Genomic DNA, 27,563 nt, shown 5'->3' on the forward strand with positions numbered 1-27,563 from the left:
TCTTTGTGTAACAGATTCAAGTTGCATTTCTTAATGCAGCGTAAGACTGTGGTAAATGACAGTGGTTTTTTTAGTACTCCAGAGAAGGTGGCTGTATTTGACACCACAGCATGATTGTTTGTTATGCAATGCCATCTTTTCCAAAACATTATTTTGCCTCTGTTTTGTCAGCTCGACATTACATATTGAAAATTCACACTTCCTTTGAAAGCTCTGATTTAATGCAAAAATAAATGCACAGTCATTTGCACTTGCACTCTGCATGGAAAATATATAAGAATATTTAGTGCACCACTGCATATTACATTTTTTTTTAGCTAATTTTGTGGCATTTATAAAAGCTGTTTGATTGCTTACATCAAGAATATGTAAAGACCAGTTACACTCATGGTGTGGATGAATTGTCCGAGATTTTTAGTTTACGGTTTCAGGTAGGGATGCACTAAAATGAAAATTCTTCGCCGAAGCCAAACAAAATGAAACACTGGGCTGAAGACCAAATACGGTTTTTAACTGCCCCCCCCCCCAATGCAGGCCTATTTTGCCTTTTTTTTCACCATTGCATTAATTAAATTTCCAAAATGTGCTTTTTACAGTTTTGTCCTGCTTTCAATTACAAAACAACAATTTAAAAATATTTACTTGACACTGAATTTTTTCAAAAAAAAAAAAAATCATTTTAGCAGACATTATACAAACAAAGCACAATTTAACTTAAAAGTAGTAAGTTGGTAAAATAATATTTTTTTGGCCATTTTTGAGAGTTGAATCGTGCATGCATTTTTTACTGTACAAATAAAGGCAGCCTTGTTTGGCAGAAGAGAATTCTTTTAAAATATTAGAATATATTACAGATCCCAATTTGAACACTGTTTAAATGTTATAATGAATTAATAGAACTGTTGAACTGTACGGTAATTATTATTATCATTATTTTCTTAATTTTTATTTAGTTTTACAGAACAACAGTAAAATTACTATTATTTATAAATGCCGATGGAGTTGTTGCTTTTTCTTGGCTTTAATTTTAACAGAAACCCGCAGGAAGATCTCAGTGCTTCTTTGTGTTGACAACAGCATGCATTTTTATAAATGATTCTCATTACGAATTTGGGAAGATGTTTGTCACACGCATCACATTGTCACATGCCTTTTAAAAATATTCACAAATATGTTACAGAGCAACTGACGAGTAACACCGTTTCAGGGCAGATTTTCCTCACACTTTGGACTTTGAACTCTGCCGCCGTGAGCTCGTGCAGCACTGTCAGAATACATACAATTTATGCGTGCATTTACTAATCGTTTGAGGTAATTTCACAATTTCAATCAACATACAGAAAGGCCGTAAGCATGTCTTGCACATGGGGGTACCAACTAACATATATATATATATATATATATATCTGGAACGATATATTTATTTGTACCGAACCATCACGGTACAAGCATTTTGGTTCTGTGCATGAGACATTACCACAAATTCAGGCAGTTCACCCCCAATCCAGAAGTTTGATAACCATCCGCCAGCAGAAGAACTGCGAAGGCCATGTAGTGATGGGAAGTTCAAATAATTTTACTAACACCTTTGAGTCTCGTACAGCAAAGTGAACAAATCCTTTTTTTGAGTCATTTTAAGTGTGTCCCATCAGGAAATGAAAATTTTGACATGCACTTGTGGTCTTCATGCTCACTTAAACACTTGGGCCAAATACAGGAAATATGTCACAGAAGTAGTGAAGTGATCAAGTGCAAAGACTGCCAGTGTGGGTATATAGATGAGGCTGAGCCGGAAAGAGAATTGATTAGATCATCTTTTGAGTCACGTGATGTGTATTGGATAGAGAAATTAATTTATTACAAACGGGTGCATAGTTATTATTATTATTATTATTATAAAATATGAAATTATTATTATGAAAATTGGGATCACCTTTTTTTTTTTGAGGGTTAACACGCTTCGTCTCGTTTCCTCTTCATTCTGATAGTCATACACTCTGTGGTACAAATTATGAATGGTCATCATGTACAGCCTCAAACCAAATTTGCAAGCAAGCGATCATTTGAAAAACTGAATCAGGTTGTCACGAGAATTTCTAGGATCAACTTGTCTCGTCATCAAAATAGCAGCATATTTTCATGGTGGTGTTGTGCATTCCTCCTGTTTATCACACCGCCTCAAACCTTATTGAGACATTTGACCTGTTTTTTACAGAATGCAAAGTTTCTGTTATTTCAAGAATATTATGTTATATACTTGCCTTTCAAGCAATTTCATGGAGACTTTTAAAGGATTTTTTCACTTTGATATCTTATATTTGCCCTGGTATGTTCTCCTTTATCTCCACAGATAATCGTTGTATGGACCGGCGCTTTTTACCCACTCGTTCCAAGCACCTAGTGGCACTAGCTAGTTTCCCAGGAGCAGGGAATACATGGGCCCGTCACCTTATTGAGCTGGCCACGGGTTACTACACCGGGAGCTACTACTTTGATGGCTCACTGTACAACAAAGGTTAACTTAACTTATATGTTCTCTTTTTGTAAAGGCCAAAATATCCTTTTGACTCTTCCTTGCTGATGGACTTCCTCTCTTTTTGATCTCTCTGCGTGTGCAGGTTTCAAAGGGGAGAGAGATCACTGGCGCAGTGGTAGAACCATATGCATCAAGACCCATGAGAGCGGCAAGAAGGAGATCGAGGCCTTTGATGCCAGCATTCTTATGATCCGCAATCCTTATAAAGCACTCATGGCAGAATTTAACCGCAAGTATGGTGGCCATATTGGATTTGCCTCTCAAGCTCATTGGAGGGGGAAAGGTGAGAGTTGAAAGCTTGTTCTAGAACCTAGTGATGTGAAATACAAACAGCAGTACTTACATAAAGCATATAAAAAACCCATGCATGTTAAATGTCTAAATAGTTCACCCAAAAATGAAAGTTTGCTGGAAATGTACTCACCCTCAGGCCATCCAAGATGTAGGTGAGTTTGTTTCTTCATTGGAACAGATGTGGAGACAAGTAGCATTATATGACTTGCTCACCTCTGAATCCTAATATGTGAATGGGTGCCGTCAGAATGAGTGTCCAAACAGCTGATAAAAGCATCACAGTTATCCACATGACTCCAGTTGGTCAAGTTACATCTTGTGAACAGAAAAGCGGTGTGTTTGTAAAAAACAAATCTATCATTAAGGTGTTTTAGATTGAAACCATCGCTTCCGATGATAATCTGAAATTAACTGATAATCTGGATTTGTATTTTTATATTGATAATGTACAAGATAATCATATTTAAATAACTGTGATATATGTTTGAACTGATTCTAACGGCACCCATTCACTGCAGAGAATCCTTTGTGGTGAAAAAGTGAAGTAAAGCTAAATTTTCATTTTTGGGTGAACTGTTGCTTTAACTTTTCTACTGCTGCTAGAATTAACCACATTTTCCCCAGCAGTATTTGTCCATCTCCTCTTCCATATACAAGTGTTATTTGACACATTTTGTTTGTTCACTGAGCTCATCACAGTATTTGCTGCCATTATCTGTATCTTAGGTCAGTTTGGTAGGCTAACAGACTAATGTTTATAATCAGGTTAAATGTTTGAAAGAACTTCTGTTTTGTTCTTGATGTCGTCATTACTCTGAGGGCTAAACTAAGCTGTTATTCTGCAGTCGAGAGTGTGCACTTAGCAGACACTAAATGCCATGACTGTCTTTAACATGTTTTTTTCCCCCTTTTACCTCTGTATGAGAAACTTGCTTAAGACTAATACTTATGTTTAGGTAAAGAAATCTATTACTGGGCACCAAATACAAGTTTCTAGTGTTTCATTTTAGAAAAGTTATAACCCATAAACCAAAGCAAATTTTACTTGCAACGTAATTTTACAAAAATATTGTTGCATTTAAAAAAAAGGCTGTGAACTATGGTAGTTGCCAGTTTATTGTGCAAAGTTGTCCTTACCCCAATGAAGTCCATTTTTAAGCAATTTTCTCTTCTGCTTCTTACAAATATATATATATTTTCCCATGGAGAGGCACATACTTGTGAAATTTTGGTGAAATGAGCATCTTTCTGTTTTGGTTTCATTCTTTTTTACAGTTTTAGAAGTTTCCTGTGTGTGTTTTATTAACACATTTTAACACTTAACACTGTATGTTCCTGTGTTATTGTTTCACTGTTCTTGTTGCTATGCCAACAAGCTTATTAATTTTTTCTAATGCGTCACACTGACCAAAACGCAGAAGCCTTTTAAAAAATCAGCATTTTTTGCTTCTTCCTTTTGTATTCCATTATTTTTACATCCTCTACCATCATGATTATGATAATTTGATTTGGTTGTGAAAAAAGATATCAGCTCTTCTTTAGCGATTAAATTGTCTTCTTTCTCTCCACTGATGAGAATCATATTCTATTACATAAATACAAACAAGTTCATCAGTTCAGAGAATGACTGGCCTCTACTTAATTATTTTTTTTTTTTTCAGAAAAGTGTACTGATCGTTGATTAAAAACATACTGTGCCATGTTACCACAGCATGTCATAGTTCTAGAAGATCAACTCTCTCATTCTCTCTCAATCAGAGTGGCCAGAGTTCGTGAAGAACTACGCTCCATGGTGGGCATCCCACACACTAGACTGGCTGAAATATGGAAAGAAAGTTCAAGTGGTACACTTTGAGGATTTAAAACGGGAGCTTTTCTCTGAGTTAAAAGGCATGGTCATCTTTCTGGACCTAGAAGTCTCAGAGGACCGCCTGCTGTGTGTGGAAGGACAGAAGGATGGGAACTTCAAACGCTCTGGGCTGAGGAAGCTGGAATATGACCCTTATACACCAGAGATGCGTGCAACTATTGACGGGCTTATTAAGACCGTGGACACAGCACTCAGAAAGAGAAACCTGTCTGGTGTACCCGAGGAGTATAGACCCAGATGATACTCATCTCTTTTTTTACTTCAACACATTTTTTTCCCAGCTATACCCATTTTCCCCCTAGAATATGAAATTGTTTTCATTCTTCTTGATTGCTTTCAGTTTTAAGAATTGTGCGGTATGTATTGCACAAATGAACTGCTGAAAAACTGTTTGCCCTTTCATTAATAGTCTACACTACATAGTAAGACATGGGCTTGTGCAACAATTTGCTTTGAGTTTAATCACTATGGATCTATCTCCCTTAGGCCAATATAAGTGTGTGACTCATTACGGGAAATGACTGTTCATGCTTCTTATAAAAGAAGTGTCTGCTGCCATCAAGACATCCGGGACAGCTATTTAGATAAACTCATGATATGTGTTAGAATAATTTATTAAATTGGCTTTTCCTTCAACTACTGGACTAAACTATGATCACTTAAGCACTTCAGTCTCATTGGGAATATCTGGACAGCGATTTTCATTTTTAACATCTGAACCCCAGTTTCCTGTTACCACAAATATCTGGAAATTGCTTTCAGATGTTATGATGCTTCTCAGATCTGATCGGACCACAAAAATCCTCAAGTTATACCACATGATTAGATAAATGCATGGGCAACTCAAAAACACGTTGTCTGGTACTTGCCGTCAGTGATTTGCAGGCAAATAGCAGCCCTTATCGAGCTATCGGTTTAGATGAAAGCAACCAAATTCTTCTGTTTTGTGTTTAGAGCACTTCTACGTTGAGATTGTTCCATTGAGTTCATTGATTTATTTATTTTTTTTCTTCTCACTGAGGTTTTAAGATGTATTTGCAGTGGGTGATAAAAAAGGGGGCTTCTTGTAAATTGCTTAAAGTGACATTAATTGACCCTTTACCACTTTTATTGTTTTAATCTGTTAAAGGGATACTGTAGTTTTCCCCAAAATGAAAATGCATTCAGTTATGTCTTTTTACACATTAAATACATGAAAAGAGTTGTGTATCAATACTTGGATTTACATGAAGATGTGTAAATGATGATACAATTTTCATTTTTGGATGAACTATCCCTTTATGCAAACAACTTGATCAATTTATGTCCCAGGTTAGACTGTGAGAGTAGTTGCACAGCGCACTGAATAACTTCCCCACAAAATCCAATAATTTTAAATTATTAGATGCCAGGCTTTGTTGTTAATGTTCAGAATTATTTTTGTTTTTTGCCAGTGTTTAAATTGCAGAAGTTTTTATACAAAACAGTAAATCAGCTTTATCTAATAATCTTGAAGGGGTGAAAGCAAGTATGAAGCAATGTTCTAAAGAAACTAAAAGCACCTCGAAGGTAAATTTCTGATTCTCAGCTGGAGACCTAACTAAAAACATTCAATATATGTAAATAAATATTTTTGTAATGCTCACAAGGAGAATGACTTTAAAAGACAAAGCACCACCTATATTTTTGAAAAGGCTTTTAAATTTGAGCATTACGTGCTTTTCATTTCAAAAAGGAACTGAAGTGTCTTTCTGAATGTATTTTGTATGGAGTGAATGTAAGGAATTTCTTGTAAGGAAGGGGGTAATTGCCAGCAATGCAAAGGGAATTAAATAATTGCAATTGCAACAAGATTTTTATTATAATTGTAAACTGAGAGAACTGTGTGAAACATATGGAAAGGTTTCCCATTTGTTTGAATGGTGCATCAAATCAGATCAATAAACTGTAATGCCCTCAAATTGTCAAAGTCCCAACATTCATTCATGGATGTAGTTGCTTGCTTGCTTGCTTATTTATTTTTAATTTGAATGTGATTGTAATTTTTTTGTTTTTACATTTATTATTTATTTCCTGTGTGCATTTGGTGAAAATGCTGAAGAAACTAAAAACAACAACATTTAAGCAGTTTCGTTATCTCTTTACAGCTGACACTTCATTCTAAATGCTTGTTGTGTTGCAATTTTCTAGAATAATTTTTAATGCTGTTTTAATGAAATGGCACAAACAAGTTTCCAGGCTGCAACAGTTTTCTAAAGAACATATTTCTGGAACACTCCATCAAATCATAAATATTCAGAAGTCTTAGGTGAGCCCTGGTTTTACGAGTCTCTCATTGACTTGTCTGTTGTTTTGTGCTGTTTTGTGTGATATGTGCAGCACTTGAGCAGCCAGTGCTCAGAGCTAAATTGAGCACAGAGCTAAAGCATCTTTGGTAATAAGGATGCTGCGGTCATAATGACTGAGACTAAGGCTCCCCGCCATACATTTGTGGTAGTGTTTATTTCCAAACACTAGTCAGTCTGCTTAGAAAATGCCTCACTGCCGCTGTACACTAAATGGTCAGAGGTAAAGAGCTGCAGACTGCAACTAAATGAATTGAATCTAAGCCACCTTTTGTCTGGTCATTTGTCAAAATGATACAGGAACCACATACGGATGCCAAGGCGACTTGGTTTTAAACTATTGTCTTAAATTTTCACATTTGTTACATTGCAACCATTTGAGTTACAGTCTTCAGCCCTGCATATTTTTTTATGATAACGGCAAATCAGGTCTATAAATCTTAGAAAATAAAGCATAAACTACCAAATACATGCCAATATATTTCTGCAATGCTTATAAGCAGGAAGTATTGAAAGAAAGGAAGTATCACAATGTTTATCACATCAAAAATAAACAATGCTGTGTCTTTCTGAATGTATTGTGAATAGATTTAATTTATAGGCATATTGAATAAGAGAATTCCCAGCACTTAAGGAAACAGAATGGTTAGACAAGATTTTTATTATATATTTTTTATGTATTTGTTAGTAAAACAAAGAGAGAGATGTGGAGCATGACAACATTTGTTGATCTTGCCCAAATGATGTTAAATACATACATTCAAAAAACATTAAAAAAAAACTAAATTCCCCATCCAACCCACCCCATGTGTTAATCAGTAACATGGTAAGATAAAAACTGTAAATATTAAATAGCTATCATAGACAAAATACAAGGACTTGTAAAGTAGCTTATATTGAACCTCTATTTAAATTTTCTTAACTTCTACTTTTGATTTTCCAAGCTCAAACATGCAACAGACAAAATAACTGCACTACTTAATGCCAAATCGTTTCTATGGGCCAGAATCCTCTTTAGTCCATGACTCGTGTTAAAGTTTCAGAAAGCAGTGGAATGTCTGTTATCCACAGAATTGGTGATTGAAGTTGCTCTGAAAGCACTTCGGGTCTCCTCATCAATGGCGCTCTCAATCTTGGAAAGAAAGGAATAGCATTTCTTCTTAAAGTCCTTGGCCATGAATGCATAGAGGAACGGGTTTAGAAAACTGTTTGCACAGGCGAGACTGCCGGATACTTGTTGGGCTATGTGAAAGGCAGAGCTGTGCTCGGTTCGGTCCAACTCTAAAATGGAAACTACTTGAAATGGCAACCAACAGATGAAAAAAGTTGTGATCAGTAACGTCATGATCTTGTAGGGCTTAGTGGATTTGGACATTTGGTTTGCTCTAAGTTTACGGATCAGGATGGAGTAACAGGTGAAGATGGTCAGGAATGGAATCAAAAACCCAAAAGTAAAGCGCATTAACACAACAGTTTTGTGGTGATGCTCATAGTTGCTATAGCATATGTCTTTTGATCCATGATTTGTAATATCTCTGAATTTGGCAGGTGGAATGCTAAGCAAAGAAGACACGAACCAAACTAACAAAACAACTACAGAAGCTTTCTGTACGGTGCGCTGATTCTGGGCCCAGACGGGAAACTTGACGGTGATGCAGCGATCCACACTAATGATGACCAGCATGAAAATGCTGCTGTACATATTGAGGGTCATAACAAAAGAGTTGAACTTGCACATGAAGAGCCCAAAGATCCAGCTCCCCTTCAAGATGTAGTCAATGGTGAAAGGGAGAGTAGCGCAGAAAATGAAGTCAGAGAGAGCCAGACTCAGGTACCAGGTGGTGTTCACTGATTTCTTCATCTTAAAACCAGTAATCCAGATCACCGCGCCATTTCCAATGATGCCAAGAAGGAATATGATCACATTAAAGATCACCATTATTATACATGCTGCTTCCCTGCAGTATCCAAGATGTACAGGTACGTCCTCATCAGGGTTGGCTACAGAATATTCTTCTGTATTATAATAATAATCATTTTCTGAAGTTGAATTCGTTGTGTTTTCCATTAGAACTGAATTGGAAGCAGAGTTCTGTAACAAAAACAATATCCAAATTATCCAAATTCATTTAAAGTGAAGCTGGGCTGTAACCTCCACAGACATAAGTGATACTTAGAATAATTAGAAATGGCTAATTTGCAATACCAGCACAGCTCTGTTTTTTTATGATGACAAAAAGGTTTAAATGTTATGTTTTCCTGAATTTGTTTTGTTTTGAAGGAACCATGTACAATTTTAAACTTAAATCTTTCCATTTGATGCTATGTACCAGAGCTAACCAATAGTTTACTTTTCACTATTAAAAAACATTCCTCTCAGTAGTAAAAAAAAATTAAAAAACACAACAAATTCTGCATGACGCATACAATATTTAATTTCCAATCAGTTTTTTTCTGACAAGCAGGGCTGTCCAAAAAGGCCAATAAAAAGCACAATGTAAGCATAGTTTTTCCATAACTTCCCTTATTTTTCCCATCAACTGCTTGTACTTTAATAATTTTAAACACTAATAATTTTAGTGTTTAAACCACACAGAACATGTGGCATGCCATTCACATTTGAATTTTAAGTACAACTTTAAGCAAAACTTGTAACACTGATGAGTGCAAAGTATGTTTAAGTGAGCAGGGTGTAATCCCTCATTTTGTGTTATATATTTTAAAGATGGTTGCAATCCTAAATTTGGAAAACATTCTATAGCAACATGGAATTGGTAATTGTATGCATCCTAATTATTTTGCTGCTCTGTCTTTAAAATTGAACCCAAAACAAGTGTTCACTTTATGATCATATGCACATATTATATTTAATTGGTTCTGATGTCATCTGAAGATAACTTACCTCATAAAGTAAGCTTCACAATGCCGTTTGCTGCGCTTCCGAACTCAACTTCTGCTGCTGGGTTGTTTGCTGATTAGTGCAGACTGAGCTATTAGCCAAACACTTTAACACCTAGTTCCTCTGTAAAGATGCAAGCACATTTCTGAGAACTGAGACTTTCGACAGCCACACTACACAACCCTATTCAAGTTGCTCTGTTTATCTGATAGCTAGCGATGTGTTGGTTTGAGGTTATAAATCGAGAATATAGCGCCATGCAGTGAGCATGTATTGTGGAAGGATGAGGGGGTTATTCTGTGAAGCTTGTGGCACAATAGTCAGAACAAAAATATTGATTAGTTACAGGGAAGTTCAATAATGTTCAGATCTATAGAAGATCAGTGCATTTTGATTTATGAATATTTAAGTATGCTATCTTACATAAAGATGCCATATGCATTATGCATCATTTGATATATTACTATAGATAACAAAAAAATTAAGATTGTAAATCATTTAAAAATGTATTCAAATTAATGGCATATACTAAGCATAAAATGAAGGTTTTGACAAGGAAAAAAAAGTGTCAGACAAGTAAATAAAATACAATTTATATTTACACAAAATGGCTTTAGAAGTCAAAATAAGTTTTCTTTTTATATCATTGAACAAACATGACTTTACAGGTCATTTACACAAGACAGGTTTCCCCATTCACCTTATTTTTGGTCGGAGTATATAAATGTTACTGGTCAGATGTTTTTGGTTATTGTGTCACAACTCTCTTAACGCATCTTGCGCACCGTTTTAAGATGCAGTTGTAAAAGTGAAGTTAAAAGTAATTTTAACTGCTAAAAACTTGTAACTTTGCTGCACTCGAGCAGTTTTGAATGCAACAATGCATCCAGTGAAACACAATCTATTTGGTGGCATTTCAAGCTTTAAATTGATCAGATCACAGATGCTCAGAAATGGATGTGATTTATTTAAAAAATATTTATATACAATATATATAAAAGTACATATTTAATAAAATATAGATGGATGTAATGCAACATTTCCTTTTTTTGTACTTTTCTTTAGCTTTTTGGCTATTTGTAGTCAAGTTTGGGGCCTTTCAGCTTAGATATTTCACACACAAAAATAATTCATGTTGAAGCAAATTTTCATCCAGAAGTTTCTAGTAACTTTTACAAATAATTAAAAAGAAAAAGCAAGTAACACATTGAAATAGTAAAGACCGAAATAGTACTTTTTTGTAAAACATAATCCAATACATTTTTCTTTCTGTATTTACAAGTTTTGTTTTTATTTATTTTTTTACTATGTATAAGTGTCCTTATTAGGGAATATACAGTCAGGAGGCACATTACAGTGTGTTATTTTAGTTTAGTTTAAAATTAATTGTACTAAAAATGAATGTGTTAAATTGACAGCCGAACTTAAAAAAATAACTGAAAAAATATTACTTCCAGTTTATTCTTTAGATATGAGTGGACGCCCTGGCATCCACTGAGCTGGAGCGAGACAGGTAGCGGCTGATCGTTCGTCCGTCTTCTCCAATGGCATTCTCAATCTTTGATAAGATGGAGCTCCTGAACTTCTTCCTGAAGTCATTGCCCATGAAAACATACAAAACGGGGTTCAGGAAGCTGTTTGCGGTGGCAAAAGTGGTGCCAATTTTCATTCCGAGAATAATGACCTCTTTGTGGAAGGTTTCGTTTAGTTCAATTAGCACAAACGTGTGGTATGGCAGCCAGCACAGGAAGAAGGTCAGAATGAGAGCCGTCATGATCTTAAACGGTTTGTTGGACTTTGCCATCTGACTGGCTCTCAGTCTGAGGATGATGACAGTATAACAAATAATGATGAGGATGAAAGGGATGAAAAATCCAGTAACTAAGCGGCTCCAGGCAATGAATCTGTGGCTGTACTTGCTGGATGAGTAGTTGTTAATGCATTGGCTTAAACCTAGGTGTTTCTGGACATCACGGTATATGATAGATGGGATACTTAATATTGCAGCGACAATCCACGCGAGTACGATCAATACAGATGCTTTTCCAATAGTGCGGTGATTCTGTGCCCAAACAGGAAACATGACGACAATGCAGCGATCCACGCTGATGATGACGAGGAGGAAGATGCTGCTGAACATATTGAGGAACATGACAAAGGAAGTAAACTTGCACATGAAGAGGCCAAAAATCCAGTCTGATGTGACACTGTGGGCGATGTTAAAAGGCAAACAGGCGCAGAATATGAAGTCAGATACAGCCAGACTCAGGTACCAGGTAGTATTGACTGACCTCTTCATGCCAAACCCTGCAATCCAGATAACCACACCATTTCCTCCCAGGCCCAGCAGACAGATGATCACGTTGATCACCAGCAACAACAAGCAAATAACCTCAGTAAAACATGTAGTGGTGTGGACATGGTAAAAAACTTCATCAGAACTGAAATTACCAGAGGTGGTGTTATCATAATCAGTATAATTATAGTTCAATTCTAAATATGAATCCATTGCAAATTCTGTTGAGTCCCTGCAAGCAATCAACAAAAAGTTTGTTAATGATAAATATCAGTAATACCACAATCACTGTTCATCAGTATTTAATTTCAACCCGAGGGTTCAAAGTAATTTCTTGAAGATTGAGTTTTGAAAAGAGTTCTGTTTTAAAACTTAAATATAGGCTAAGTTAGATTAGCTACAATAGATTTGTGACCCTAGACCACAAAACCAGTCATAAGGATAAATGTTTCAGTCTGAAAGCTGAATAAATAAGCTTCTCATTGATGTATGTTTTTTTAGGATAGGACATTATTTGGCTGAAAATCTGGAATCTAAGGGTGCAAAAAATCGCAATATTGAGAAAATCTTAAAGCGTTACAATTTGTCCAAATGAAGCTCTTAGCGATGCATATTACTAATCAAAAATTATGGCTATTGCTACAAAAATACCCCAGGGACTTAAGACTGGTTTTGTGGTCCAGGGTCACATTTGGTTCTCTTCAATAAAGAGAAAATAAGTAAAAAAGCTTGTCATACGTAAATATAAAATATTTATAAAATCTAAAAATGAATGTAAACATCTCTGTGGACAAAAAGAGGCAAACAATTATGTGTGGTTTGAAGTCAATTTTCATAGTTTGAATAAATAACAAGACAGTCTCTCACCTCATGTAATAGCAGTGTCTCCAGCATTACCGAACCAGCTCCCATTTGTCATCTGACAACTGTGACACTTTTGTTTTTATAATGAACCGGCATTCTATCCTTCTCTTGAGCAATATTGCGCATGACTGCACATGCTGTACTTCCACAAAATACTTCCACAACTGTTTTTGTTTTCCTCATCAACAAGATCCCCTACTTTCACTTCTTGATTTTGCTCTTTTAGTTTTGGGAAAATAGATTCCAGAAACAAACTCTAAGCTTTGGCCCACTACATGATTTGATTTAATGCTGCATTCTTTTATCTCAATAAAATAATGAAGTGATCATTTAAAATCATTCCTTACTTTGAAATTTTTAAGAAGATTCTCCTCTTTTTTTCACACCAAACATGTTTATCTGTAGTTTTAATAGGTGAATAAATATATTGTAGGGTTTCATGTACTCAACATCACTTCTTTTATAGAAACTAAAGATTAAAACTACCATTTATTATTGATCAAAAACGGAATGAGCGACACAATCACAAACATACAACACAAAATTAAAGCTGCAAGCAGCGATGAAAGGGCCCTCGCACCCGGTCTCATCACCACACGTGAGACGTGCTGCGTTTGGTGTCGTACTCTATCGCATACGTTGTCAGTGTTGTACGCTTGCTTAGACCTTTGTTGTGATAAACAGTAAAGGGCGTTCAGCTGAATTCAATTTCCGTTTTGTCGGGTTTAAAAAAGATTAGTATACCACGGCAGCGGTCGTGGCAGCCCTCCAGTTAAGCCCTCCTCGTGTGAAGACCGAAGAGTGTAAAGACCAGCGACTCTACCGTGCGACTCCACCGGGCAGGGACACCGGCAGGGAATATCAGTATTGTTTTGATTAATCTCTTTTTCCTTCTCCTTGTTTCATTTCTATTTCAGTTGTTTTTTGTTTATAACCAAATCTTACTATGTGTTTCCAGATCCCTACTATCACTACCACTCGCAAACCACACATCACACAATGTAGACAGTGCAATCTTAACAATCTCCACACTTTGCCTATATCTGCTAATACACTACTTTCTTTTTCTATTGTCTCTGGAATCTTGATTTCATTACTTCTATTATTAGTCATTCAAAGCTTAATCTCATGGTCCTAACAGAGACCTGGATCAAACCAGAGGACACTGCTACACCTGCAGCACTCTCCAATAATTTCTCATTTTCCCACTCCCCCCCGTTTGACTGGAAGAGGTGGAGGTACTGGTCTGCTCATCTCTAATGATTGGAAATTTAATTCTTTACCATCTTTGGATATCAACAGCTCCTTTGAATCTCATTCAGTTCCTGTTACCTACCCTTTTAAAATACATTTTGTAGTTGTCTATCGACCCCCAGGACCACTGGGTAACTTTTTGGATGAATTAGATGTGTTGCTCTCAACCTTTTCTGAGGATGATACTCCCTAGTTATGCTTGGAGATTTCAACATCCATCTAGATAAACCTCTGTTTGCTGATTTCCACACTCTGCTTGCCTCTTTTGATCTCAACCGAGTGTCAACTACTGCTACTCACAAGTCAGGCAACCAACTGGACCTTATTTATACACGACACTGCTCTACTGATCATGTTCTGGTTACTCCACTGCACACGTCGGATCACTTCCTCCTCACTCTTAACCTCAACATGGTCCCTGCCACATCATTTACCCCTCCACATGTCATCTTTCGACATAATCTACGCACACTTTCACCCTCCTGGCTATCTGCAATGGTTTCATCTTCACTTCCTTCCCCTAAACTGTTTGCATCTTTGGATGCTAATGTGGGGTTTAGAATAATATTCCCTGTAATGTTATTGTTAATGTTTAGAGAAAGAGTACGCCCCCCCCCAAATGTCTTTATTTTTTTTAATTTTTTTTTATTGTTCACTTAGTTCATATGTACTCTAAATTTATGATGGGGTTAATACAGGAAATGTGTTTAAATCAAGGTTGGTGCAAACACATTAATTTATAGTGAGTGATGCTCAAGTAGGCATGTTGTTAGCGATCTTACAGGAGAGGGCGCCCACAGAAGAGAGGGGCGGGCGCGGAGAAGAAAAAGAGGAAGAGTGGTTTTTTTTTGTAGGATTGAAAAACGCACGTAGAGTTTTGTCTAATGTGAATAAATGCCGTGCAGCGAACAAGATTAAAACGAACCCATCAAATTATGCACGTCTTGGAATTGATTCATTTCGACATGCAACAAACTTGGAGGCACCGCTGGGATTTGTAAGAAGTGCGAGCCGGAGTGCGAGACGAAGTGCGAGCCGAAGGATCACTGGGAGCACGCGAGAGAGCGGAGAGTCTCGGGCGGGTAAGCGGATGTATATCAGGAGCGTGAGATGGATCTGGAAGCACTAGCCGAACGGGTAACGGAAAGACTGTGGTTGTTGGCGCTCGACCAAGTGAAGGAGGTATGCGATTGTAACAAAATCCCTACCGCAAATGTCTCTACTAGGCGCGCACTTATCAGAAAGATTACCGAGTCGATTGATGCCGCGATTGAGAGGGAGGAGGAAGACGTGGCACTATTTGTGTTCAATGTTGTCGTTCATGGAGGCACAGGGAGAAAACGAGAATGGGGAAAATGGCGGTAGCAATAAGATGGAGTCAGACAGCTCGCAAATTAAACAGGATGTGGTTAATGAGGCGGATTCACAGCAAAATCTCTCTGAATTACAAATTGGAAATATGAAGATGAGAGATGAAATGGGAAAAATTAAAGTGAAAAATCAGCCTCAAGAACAGCAGGAATTTATTGGCATGGCTCCTGAAGTCACTGTGAGAAGGGATTTCAAAGTCTGCGGTCAGATTGGAGAGAGTGGGCAAAAAGATAAACTGTCATTCACTAATTTGATGCACCAGGTTGACAAAGGGCTGAGAAGAGGCCACAGTGAAGCAGAAATTATTGAAGCAGTAATAAAAGCTATCAGCCCAGGATTGAGTTTACGCAATATGCTGGAAATTAAAAGAGATCTCACTCTTTCACAGTTGAAAACAATATTGAAGGGACATTTCAAGGAGGACAGTTCTACAGATCTGTACTACAAATTGTTGAACATCACTCAAAGCACCAACGAATCACCACAAGCTTTCCTTTTTAGAGCCATTGAGCTAAAAGAAAAACTGTTGCGCACTTGTGAAGAAGGTGGCGAATATTTCAGTACAGATCACATTCAGAAGAAGTTTCTACGCTCTGTTGGCACAGGTTTGATCAGCGATCATATTAAATTTCAGATGAGGCCATACCTGGACGATTCAAAAATATCAGATGAAATGTTGATAAACAAAATGAATGAAGCCGCCGGTGATGAAACAGAAAGACTAAATAAACAAAAGAAGAACACAGGAAGTAAAGTGGCAAAAATACACAAATTGTGTCCAGAAATGCAGGTTCATCCATGCACGCAGGATGAAATGACAGCCAAAGTGTTGGTTAAGGAACAGTCAAGTGATATTGTCAAACGGGGAAGCAGAGAGACACCAGCGACGGAGGGGCGGAGAGACGCAGAATTATATGATATGGTTAAAAAAACTCTTGAGAGAGGAAGTTGCGGAACTCCGTAAAGGACGAAACAACCCTCCGGAGCGTATAGTCAAGGGAAGGTCCAGCTATAGGAAGGGATGCAGAGCTTGTCAGGAGAAAGGAGAAGAGGATCGATGCGAGCACTGCTTCAGATGTGGAGTCGTGGGTCATGCTGCCCGGGGCTGTAGAGCACCAAAGAATTCAGCAGAGGGCAGAAGCGATGTAAAAATATCTGTTCATTCCATGAGACCAGACAACTCAACCTCCCTTCTGAGTTATTGCGACCAACAAGAGAAAACTCAAGAGCACCTGCGCCAAAGGATTAAACAGCTGGAGGCAGAGTTAGAACAAAGAGGAAAAACAGAGCATGCTAGAGCTACCACTTACACCAACCACATACCTTTTCAACGACATCCAAGATTGGAGAACCTCATTGGTCCTAGATGTATGGTTGACTGTTTCTTTGAATGCGTGCCCGTGCAGGCGCTCTGGGACACAGGGTCACAGGTGACCATAATCAATGAGGAATGGAAGAATATTTGCTTTCCCCACATTGCGACACGCAAACTAAGTGAGCTGCTGGACGAAGGTGAAACCCTTATTGGCCGAGCAGCCAACCAAACCGATATACCCTTCTCGGGATGGGTGGAGTTGAAGTTTCAACTTGGGCCAAAAAGAGGGGCTCAGGCTGAACTCCTGGTACCCGTGCTTCTCTCCAGTGAGCCAGGCGTGGGGCAGCCTCCAATTATTGGTTATAATGTTATTCAACAGCTAGTGAAAAAGGGAATGGAGCAGCACCCTGATATCATTCCAGAAGTGGTAAAGGAAGCTTTCTCATGTGACTGCAAAAAAGCTGTTGTATTGATTAAAATGATGCAGGATGACGACCATGTAGTAAAAGAAGGAATTGTGAAAATTGGACGGATTACTACTGTAGTTGCAGCCGGACAGACGAAAGCGGTGAAATGCAGAGTGAGAGCTGGTCCTCTTGTTTCAAGACAGGAAGTCCTGTTTGAACCAGAAGTTATTCCACAGTGGCCTGAGGGACTTGATGTAACTAAGATGGTAATCAGTCTTCAGAAGGGAAACTTGACTAAAGTTCACATCCCAGTTACCAACATCAGCAATGTGGACATTATGCTTGCTCCCCGCACTGTGCTAGGACGAGTTCAGCAAGTCACGTCCATTTATCCAGCCGACGCCAAGCCCGCTACAGTGAAACCAGACTTGAATGACATTGGGGAGGATGTGGTGGCGGCGGGAGTAGTGGTCGCTGGAGGTAAGGACATGATAAGCTGTGAGGTGAAGGATCTGAACAAGAGTGACAGCACTGGACAGGATATTAATAGAAAACTGTGGGACCCACCAGTGTCAATTGACCATCTCACTCCTGAGCAACAGAGAAAAGTTAAACAGCTGCTGAGGGAGGAGTGTGTGGCATTTTCAATGGATGAAAATGACGTGGGGTGCATCCCGTCACTCCAAATGAGAATCAGGTTGAGTGACACGACACCAGTAAAGCGTACGTATGTATCCGTACCAAAACCTCTACATAAGGAGGTGAAAGAATATGTGGAAGACCTCTTGAATAAAGGATGGATTCAGAAGTCTCGTTCCTCCTATGCATCTCCAATTGTCTGTGTCCGAAAGAAAGATGGAAGTCTACGTCTCTGTATAGATTACCAGGAGCTCAACCACAAATCCATCCCAGACCGTCACCCTATCCCACGGGTACAGGACATGCTAAACAGTTTATGTGGAAGCACATGGTTCTCGGTTCTGGATCAGGGGAAGGCGTATCATCAGGGGTTTGTGGAGGAGGGCAGTCGACCATACACAGCTTTCATAACACCGTGGGGCCTATATGAATGGGTCAGGATCCCCTTTGGGCTGTCCTCTGCCCCTGCCGAGTTCCAGCGCAGTATGGAGGAGTGTTTGGTGGGACTCAGGGATGACACCTGCCTTCCATACTTAGATGATAACCTCATACATAGCAGGACATTTGAGGAGCATCTCCGTGATGTTAAGGAAGTGCTACGCCGCTACCAAGCTCATGGAGTGAAGCTTACAGCCAAGAAGTGTGAATTGTTCAGGGCTGAGGTAAAATTCCTGGGGAAAATAGTCTCTAGAGGGGGATACACTATGGACCCCAAGGAGATTGCACCCGTACAAGCACTAAGAGACCGTAAGCCTAAAACGGTCGGAGATCTGAGACAATTGCTGGGGTTCCTGTCATACTATCGCAAGTACATTCCCAGTTTTTCCCAAATTGCCAGACCCCTCTATGAACTATTGTCAACAGGGAAGCCTTCGGAAAAAGGGACAAGCAGAAAAGAGGACAACGGTAAGAAGGGTCGGGGTAAATGGGGAAAACCAGCCCAACTTCATTCCAGTTAGCCCATAAATTGGACAGAAAAACACCAGGATGTCATCAACCGACTGCTTGAATTCTTGCTTCATCCTCCCATCATCGGCTACCCTGATTTTGAACAGCCCTTCATCTTGCATTGTGATGCATCGCAAGACGGACTGGGTGCAGTACTATATCAGAGGCAGAAAGGGAGACTGGTGGTCATTGGCTTTGGGTCACGGACCCTAACAGCTCCAGAGAAGAATTACCATTTGCACTCGGGGAAACTGGAATTCTTGGCGATGAAATGGGCCATTTGTGAACGATTCCGTGAATACCTGTATCACGCAACCTCCTTTGTGGTCTATACGGACAACAATCCGCTGACATATGTTTTGTCCACGGCCAAGCTCAATGCCACCACCCACAGATGGATTGCAGAGTTGGCTGACTACAATTTTACCATCAAATATAGACCAGGCCGCGTACACCGGGATGCTGATGGGCTGTCAAGGATGCCTCTGGACATGGAAAGTTACATGCAAACTTGTTCGCAAGAGGCTAGCCCAAGAGTCATAGCTGCTGTCACGGATGCACTTCTCCTGAAGCCGGAGGAAGAGAGGCCCTGGATGTGTCCAACCGTCTTAGCAGCAATTTGTTCTGAGGCAGAGCAGGAGCAAGGAGCAACACAAGAGACCAAAGTGACCCCAGAGGAATTGATAGGAGCACAAGAAAAAGATCCAGTGCTTGGAAAAGTGCGGGAGTATGTGCTAGCAGAACGTTGGCCGAGGTTGGTGGGACGAGATGGTCGCGATGATTTGACTGTTCTGTATAGGCAAAGAAACAGGTTGTATGTGGATGAGGAAGGAGTATTGTGTCGACAATTGGCAGGACGTACCCAGACAGTGCTGCCCAGAAAATACCGCCAGTTGGTGTTTAAGGAGCTTCATGAGGAGATGGGTCACCAGGGAGTCGAGCGCACACTCAGTCTCATCCGGGACAGGTTCTATTGGCCTCACATGCAAGCTAATGTGGAACATTATGTCACCAAGGAGTGTAGCTGTCTGAAACGCAAGCGTCCAAATAGAGTGACGAGAGCCCCATTGGTCAATATAGTGACAACTTACCCTTTCGAACTGGTATCAGTGGATTTTCTACATCTGGAGTGCTGCAAGGGTGGCTACGAATACATCCTAGTATTAATGGACCACTTTACACGCTTTGCCCAAGCGTACGCTTGTAAAAATAAGTCTGCAAAAACAGTAGCAGAAAAGATCTTCGGCGACTTTGTTCTCAGATATGGGTTCCCCACTAAACTCCACCACGATCAGGGAAGGGAATTTGAAAACAAGCTGTTTGAGCGCATGGAGGTAATCTGTGATATCCAACACTCCCGCACGACCCCATACCACCCTGCTGGAAACGGGCAGATGGAAAGGTTTAACAGAACGTTGTTGTCAATGCTGAGATCCCTGCCGAGTCAAGCCAAGGCTGATTGGAAGAGCTCTCTAAACAAGGTCGTCCACGCGTATAATTGTACGCGCAGTGAAGTGACAGGTTATGCCCCGTATTACCTTCTGTATGGCAGACACCCGAGGCTGCCCATTGATGTAATGTTTGGCCTGAAGCCAAGGGAGAGTGGAGTGTCACCTAGTGATTATGCTGCCAAGTGGAGAAAACGCATGAAAGAGGCATATGAAGTGGCATCAAGGACAGTTCAGAAAGAACAGAGGAGAGCAAAACAAGGCTATGACAAGAAGATCTATGGAGCAGATCTCCAGCCGGGAAACAGAGTTTTGGTGAGAAATCGGGGAGAAAGAGGTGGTCCGGGGAAACTCCGGTCATACTGGGAGGATCGAGTGCATGTTGTGACAGAGAGGAAGTATGCAGACGGCCCAGTGTATGAGGTTAAGCCAGAACATGGGCCAGGGGAAGCGAGGGTCCTACACCGACAACAGGCACACCCTCTATTACACATAAAGTCATTTGATTTCATATTTGTTATGTAAAGTAATAATAACATGCGAGGCCCGTCCCATGGCGGAGCAATGTTTCAGACATCATGTGGCCAGTGGTGTCTACTTCAACAGATGACATGAAATGGGAGATAAATGTCATGCATTGACAGTTCAAGACTAATTAGCATCAAGTATAGAGACTGACTCCCTAATGTACTTCTTTGCAAGACTCTATGAGACTCTGGGAACTATGGAATGCGGAGACAGCATTCATTTTTGGAGGGGAGAGTGTGGGGTTTAGAATAATATTCCCTGTAATGTTATTGTTAATGTTTAGAGAAAGAGTACGCCCCCCCCCCCCCAAATGTCTTTATTTTATTTTATTTTTTTTATTGTTCACTTAGTTCATATGTACTCTAAATATATGATGGGGTTAATACAGGAAATGTGTTTAAATCAAGGTTGGTGCAAACGCATTAATTTATAGTGAGTGATGCTCAAGTAGGCATGTTGTTAGCGATCTTACAGGAGAGGGCGCCCACAGAAGAGAGGGGCGGGCGCGGAGAAGAAAAAGAGGAAGAGTGGTTTTTTTTTGTAGGATTGAAAAACGCACGTAGAGTTTTGTCTAATGTGAATAAATGCCGTGCAGCGAACAAGATTAAAACGAACCCATCAAATTATGCACGTCTTGGAATTGATTCATTTCGGCATGCAACACTAACAGTGCTACTGATACTTTCTGCTCCACTCTTACATCTTGTTTAGACACTGTTTGTCCCTTATCTTCCAGGCCAGCCTGTAACACCCCTTCTGCCCCTTGGTTATCTGATGTTCTACGCGAACACCGTTCTAAGCTTAAAGCTGCTGAAAGGGTGTGGCGCAAATCCAAAAATATTACTGACCTTAATGTGTATCAGTCACTCCTTTCTTCCTTCTCTGCTAATGTCTCCACTGCTAAAATGACATACTACCATAACAAAATTAACAATTCGTCTAACTCTCGCATGCTTTTTAAAACATTTTCCTCACTTCTTTGTCCTCCTCCTCCACCTGCTGCTTCATCTCTAATAGCTGACGACTTTGCAACGTTTTTTCCCTCATCATTTAGACAGGCACGTACAACTCCACTACTTAAGAAACCCAACCTCAACCCATCTCTTTTAGAGAACTACAGACCAGTTCCCCTTCTTCCTTTCATTGCAAAAACACTTGCTGTGTTCAACCAAGTCTCTACATTTCTCACAAACAACAACCTCCTTGACAGCAACCAATCTGGCTTCAGAAGTGGACATTCAACTGAGACGGCCTTGCTCTCAGTTGTTGAAGCTCTAAGACTGGCAAGAGCAGAATCCAAATCTTCAGTACTTATCCTGCTTGATTTGTCCGCTGCTTTTGACATGGTTAACCACCAGATCCTCCTATCAACCCTACTGGCAAAAGGCATCTCAGGAACCATACTTCAATGGTTTGAGTCTTACCTATCAGATAGGTCCTTCAAAGTATCTTGGAGAGGTGAGGTGTCCAAGTCACAACTAACTACTGGGGTGCCTCAGGGCTCAGTTCTTGGACCACTTCTCTTCTCTGTCTACATGGCGTCATTAGGTTCTGTCATTCAGAAACATGGCTTTTCATACCACTGCTATGCTGATGACACTCAACTCTACCTCTCATTCCATCCTGATGATCCGACGGTTGCTATTCGCATCTCAGCTTGTCTAACAGACATTTCTTCCTGGATGATGGACCATCACCTTCAATTCAACCTTGCCAAGACAGAACTGCTTGTGATTCCAGCAAAACCATCTTTTCATCACAATTTCACCATCAAGTTAGGCACATCAACCATAACTCCTTCAAAAACAGCTAGAAGCCTTGGAGTTATGATTGATGATCAGCTGACTTTCTCAGACCACATTGCTAAAACTGTCCGATCCTGCCGATTTGCTTTATTCAACATCAAGAAGATCAAGCCCTTTCTTTCGAAACATGCTGCACAACTCCTTGTTCAAGCTCTTGTTCTGTCCAGGCTGGACTATTGCAATGCCCTCTTGGCAGGTCTTCCAGCCAATTCTATCAAACCTTTACAATTAATTCAGAACGTGGCAGCAAGATTAATTTTTAATGAGCCAAAAAGAATACACGTCACACCTCTGTTTATCAATTTGCACTGGCTTCCAGTAGCTGCTCGCATAAAATTCAAGGCATTAATGTTTGCCTACAAAACTACCACTGGCTCTGCACCCATTTACCTAAATTTGTTACTTCAGACTTATGTGCCCTCTAGAAGCTTGCGTTCTGCAAGTGAACATCGCTTGATTGTGTCATCCCAAAGAAACACAAAGTCACTTTTACTGACTTTTAAATTAAATGTTCCCTCCTGGTGGAATGACCTCCCCAACTCAATCCGGACAGCTGTGTCCTTAGCCATCTTCAAGAATCGGCTTAAAACACATCTTTCCATCTTTATTTGACCCTCTAACTTTAACACTCACTATTCTAATTCTATTCTTTAAAAAAATCTAACTACCTTTCTAATCTTTTTGTATTCTATTTTCTTTTCATTAATTATGCAATTGTATGTGTGTGTGTGTGTGTGTGTGTGTGTGTGTATGAGAAAAGATCTCTAACACTAGCTTGCTCTATTCTTTTTTATTCTATCTGTTTTCTTTTTATTTTATTTATTTATTTATTTTTTTTTTTGTATTATTTAAAATCCCATGCTACGTGTAGTGTGTTAACCTAACTGAGACTTGTTATAGCACTTATACAGGTCCTTCTCAAAAAATTAGCATATTGTGATAAAGTTCATTATTTTCCATAATGTAATGATAAAAATTAAACTTTCATATATTTTAGATTCATTGCACACCAACTGAAATATTTCAGGTCTTTTATTGTTTTAATACTGATGATTTTGGCATACAGCTCATGAAAACCCAAAATTCCTATCTCAAAAAATTACCATATCATGAAAAGGTTCTCTAAACTAACTATTAACCTAATCATCTGTATCAACTAATTAACTCTAAACACTTGCAAAAGATTCCTGAGGATTTTAAAAACTCCCAGCCTGGTTCATTACTCAAAACCGCAATCATGGGTAAGACTGCCGACCTGACTGCAGTCCAGAAGGCCATCATTGACACCCTCAAGCGAGAGGGTAAGACACAGAAAGAAATTTCTGAATGAATAGGCTGTTCCCAGAGTGCTGTATCAAGGCACCTCAGTGGGAAGTCTGTGGGAAGGAAAAAGTGTGGCAAAAAACGCTGCACAACGAGAAGAGGTTACCGGACCCTGAGGAAGATTGTTGAGAAGGACCGATTCCAGACCTTGGGGGAGTCTGGAGTAGAAACATCCAGAGCCACCGTGCACAGGCGTGTGCAGGAAATGGGCTACAGGGAAGCAGCACTGGACTGTTGCTCAGTGGCCCAAAGTACTTTTTTCGGATGAAGCAAATTTTGCATGTCATTCGGAAATCAAGGTGCCAGAGTCTGGAGGAAGACTGGGGAGAAGGAAATGCCAAAATGCCTGAAGTCCAGTGTCAAGTACCCACAGTCAGTGATGGTTTGGGGTGCCATGTTAGCTGCTGGTGTTGGTCCACTGGGTTTTATCAAGGGCAGGGTCAATGCAGCTAGTTATCAGCAGATTTTGGAGCACTTCATGCTTCCATCTGCTGAAAAGCTTTATGGAGATGAAGATTTCGTTTTTCAGCACGACCTGGCACCTGCTCACAGTGCCAAAACCACTGGTAAATGGTTTACTGACCATGGTATTACTGTGCTCAATTGGCCTGCCAACTCTCCTGACCTGAACCCCATAGAGAATCTGTGGGATATTGTGAAGAGAAAGTTGAGAGACGCAAGACCCAACACTCTGGATGAGCTTAAGGCCGCTATCGAAGCATCCTGGGCCTCCATAACACCTCAGCAGTGCCACAGGCTGATTGCCTCCATGCCACGCCGCATTGAAGCAGCCATTTCTGCAAAATGATTCCCGACCAAGTATTGAGTGCATAACTGAACATAATTATTTGAAGGATGACTTTTTTTTGTATTAAAAACACTTTTCTTTTATTGGTCGGATGAAATATGCTAATTTTTTTAGATAGGAATTTTGGGTTTTCATGAGCTGTATGCCAAAATCATCAGTAGTAAAACAATAAAAGACCTGAAATATTTCAGTTGGTGTGCAATGAATCTTAAATATATGAAAGTTTAATTTTTATCATTACATTATGGAAAATAATGAACTTTATCACAATATGCTAATTTTTTGAGAAGGACCTGTATATCATTGCTCTTTTTGTTGTTTTTGATTGCTTCCACTGTCCTCATCTGTAAGTCGCTTTGGATAAAAGCGTCTGCTAAATGAATAAAATTAAAATGTAAATGAATATAACTGATAAATATAGGAAGAATATGTCAGTCATTTATATGTGCCAAACTTCCTACTGCCAGCAAGTGGCGCTATGACTGTAACTGAATGTTGGCATGTAGATGTCTTCAGATCAGGACTTTTATCAATTCTGTGAAACGTGGTGAAACATGATATGTTTAAGTTAGTATAAAACAAGAAATGTGCTATTGCCAACAGGTGGTGCTATAAATTATAACTGAATATTGGCATGTAAATGTTTTCAGGCCGTGACTCCTGCCAAACATGTGAAGTTAGGGGCAGATCGACATTGCGTGTTTAAATGGTTTAAAGTGTAAAACAAGTAATTTTCCTGTTTCCAGCAGGTGGCGGTATTATTATAACTGAATATTGGCCTTAAAGGGTTAGTTCACCCAAAAATGAAAATGATGTCATTAATGACTCACCCTCATGTCGTTCCAAACCCGTCATCTTTGGAACACAGTTTAAGATATTTTACAGATATTTTAAATTTAGTCCGAGAGCTCTCAGTCCCTCCATTGAAATTGTGTGTACGGTATGCTATCCATGTCCAGAAAGGTAATAAAAACATCTTCAAAGTAGTCCATGTGACATCAGAGGGTCAGTTAGAATTTGTTGAAGCATCAACAAAGTGTGTTCACGACGCTGCTGATGTGTTTTCTGCTGCGCCCAATAACAAAGATAACACCTCGGCATCATCATACATCAGCAGCGCCGTGAACGCAATCACAACAGACCCGGAAGAGAAGACAATGCTGAGTAAAGTCGTAATTTTTGTTATTTTGGACCAAATGTATTTTCAGTGCTTCAACAATGTCACATGGACTACTTTGATGATGATAATCGTGAAGTTTGAGGCAGATCTGACATTGTATGCATGAGTTACAACACCTTCCTGCTTGATAGCGTTAATAGCATGCTTTAGCACTTAGCAAGTGTTACTAGCATGTTTGAGCATGTTTCTAACATGTTTAGCACATAATGGCATATTTTACTGTGTTGCTAATAGTGCATCAAGTACATTGTTAAACATGTCACTTACTATTGAAAACAGATGGCGCTATGACTATAACTAAATCTTCGAATGTAGATGTGTTCAGGCCAGGGCTCTCATCAAACATGTTAAGTTTGGGGCCACAGACTATACAAAAAGATGGACGATGTGTCTTCACTTGCTTCCACTATAGGAAAGTGAAGCCAAAGCATCTCATGCACGGCCGCTGCCATCTTCAATAAATTACATCATTTGGAGTCTGAGCAGTAGAGAGTTGTTTGGAGCCAGAGTCTCCGCAGTAGTGTCGAGGTGGAGCCGTGGTATCAATCTCCCACCCAAACTCCCACAGACCCAATTAACCATAATGACTGTGACGAGTGGGGCGGGGCCGAGGGACATGGGAGCGAGGCCGGGGGAGTGATTGGAGATGAACTACACCTGTTCGACCCACCGGTCTCGAGGCCCATGGAGGAGATGGAAGGATATAAAACTGGAGCGACGACAGTGAAGGACGAGAGAGGACCAGGCCTGGGCTTTTAGTTGTGTTTTGGTTTTTATTTTATGCGCACCAGTCGTCCGTGAGGGGCTGGTGCGCTGTTTTGTGTTTATTTTGTTATTAAAATGTTTTTGATTGTCCGCCGGTTCCCGCCTCCTTCTTCCGGATGAATACAAAGGTTTATTATCGTAACAGTGGTGCCGAAACCCGGGAGAAGGAGGGACGCGCTGCTGAAGATCCCTCGCCGCTGTGGTGAATCCGCGGTGCCATCGAGCTGGCGAGGAGTGTGCCGCCATGGACGCTCGAGGCGGTGGGCTGGAGCGAGTTGCCGGGGACGGGCGAGCTCGCTACCGGCCGCCCACGATGTGGAGAGACGGCTGCCGTCCGTGAGGGAGCGGAGGAGTCGGCGCCGTTCGCCAGGTGGCCGGAGCCTGCTGCCTCCGCTGGAACGGGGAGGAGCAGGGAACGGGGGACTCCTGCCGGCTGCCCAAAACCGGAGGAGCCGTCGCCGTCCACCGGGCGGCGGAGGAGTGTCGTGCCGTCCGCCGAGGGCCGTCCAGTGCCACCGCCAGGCACCGCGGAGGAGATCGCCCAGCTGGTGGAGGGCCGAGCAGCGGTGCGTCTGGGAACCGGATTTTTTTATTTATTTCCTCTCTCCCCTCTCTCGTCTCTGTCGCTCCTCCTTCCATCTCCTTTTCTCTCGCCTCGTCTGTCCTACCCCCAGGTTCCCGCAGGTCCC

The 27,563-nt window shown here is 40.2% G+C and overlaps 3 protein-coding genes across 5 annotated transcripts in view; 1 reads left to right on the forward strand and 2 right to left on the reverse strand.

Annotated features, from left to right (window-relative positions):
• wscd2 (WSC domain containing 2) overlaps nt 1–4,973 on the forward strand; it is a 50,216-nt gene extending 45,243 nt beyond the window's left edge. For all 3 annotated transcript variants that reach the window (XM_059551191.1, XM_059551189.1, XM_059551190.1), the window contains 3 exons: nt 2,351–2,515; nt 2,619–2,819; nt 4,589–4,973. In XM_059551191.1, coding sequence (XP_059407174.1) covers nt 2,351–2,515; nt 2,619–2,819; nt 4,589–4,941 — 719 coding nt within the window. In that variant the 3' untranslated portion in view covers nt 4,942–4,973. The remainder of the gene's footprint in view (nt 1–2,350; nt 2,516–2,618; nt 2,820–4,588) is intronic.
• A 2,343-nt stretch (nt 4,974–7,316) lies between these two features.
• On the reverse strand, nt 7,317–10,175 carry LOC132141559 (chemerin-like receptor 1). Its single transcript, XM_059551192.1, has 2 exons — nt 9,927–10,175; nt 7,317–9,116 (listed from the first exon to the last, which is right to left on the reverse strand). Exon 2 carries the CDS (start codon nt 9,090–9,092, stop codon nt 8,064–8,066), a length of 1,029 nt encoding a protein of 342 aa, XP_059407175.1. The 5' UTR covers nt 9,093–9,116; nt 9,927–10,175; the 3' UTR covers nt 7,317–8,063.
• Nucleotides 10,176–11,205: 1,030 nt separating this feature from the next.
• Nucleotides 11,206–13,123, reverse strand: cmklr1 (chemokine-like receptor 1). Its single transcript, XM_059551194.1, has 2 exons — nt 13,087–13,123; nt 11,206–12,451 (listed from the first exon to the last, which is right to left on the reverse strand). The coding sequence occupies exons 1-2, from the start codon at nt 13,089–13,091 to the stop codon at nt 11,389–11,391; spliced, it is 1,068 nt and encodes a 355-aa protein (XP_059407177.1). The 5' UTR covers nt 13,092–13,123; the 3' UTR covers nt 11,206–11,388.
• Between the last annotated feature and the right edge of the window lie 14,440 nt (nt 13,124–27,563).

Source organism: Carassius carassius, chromosome 5 (genome assembly GCF_963082965.1).
Source record: "Carassius carassius chromosome 5, fCarCar2.1, whole genome shotgun sequence".
NCBI classification, from domain to species: Eukaryota; Metazoa; Chordata; class Actinopteri; order Cypriniformes; family Cyprinidae; genus Carassius; species Carassius carassius.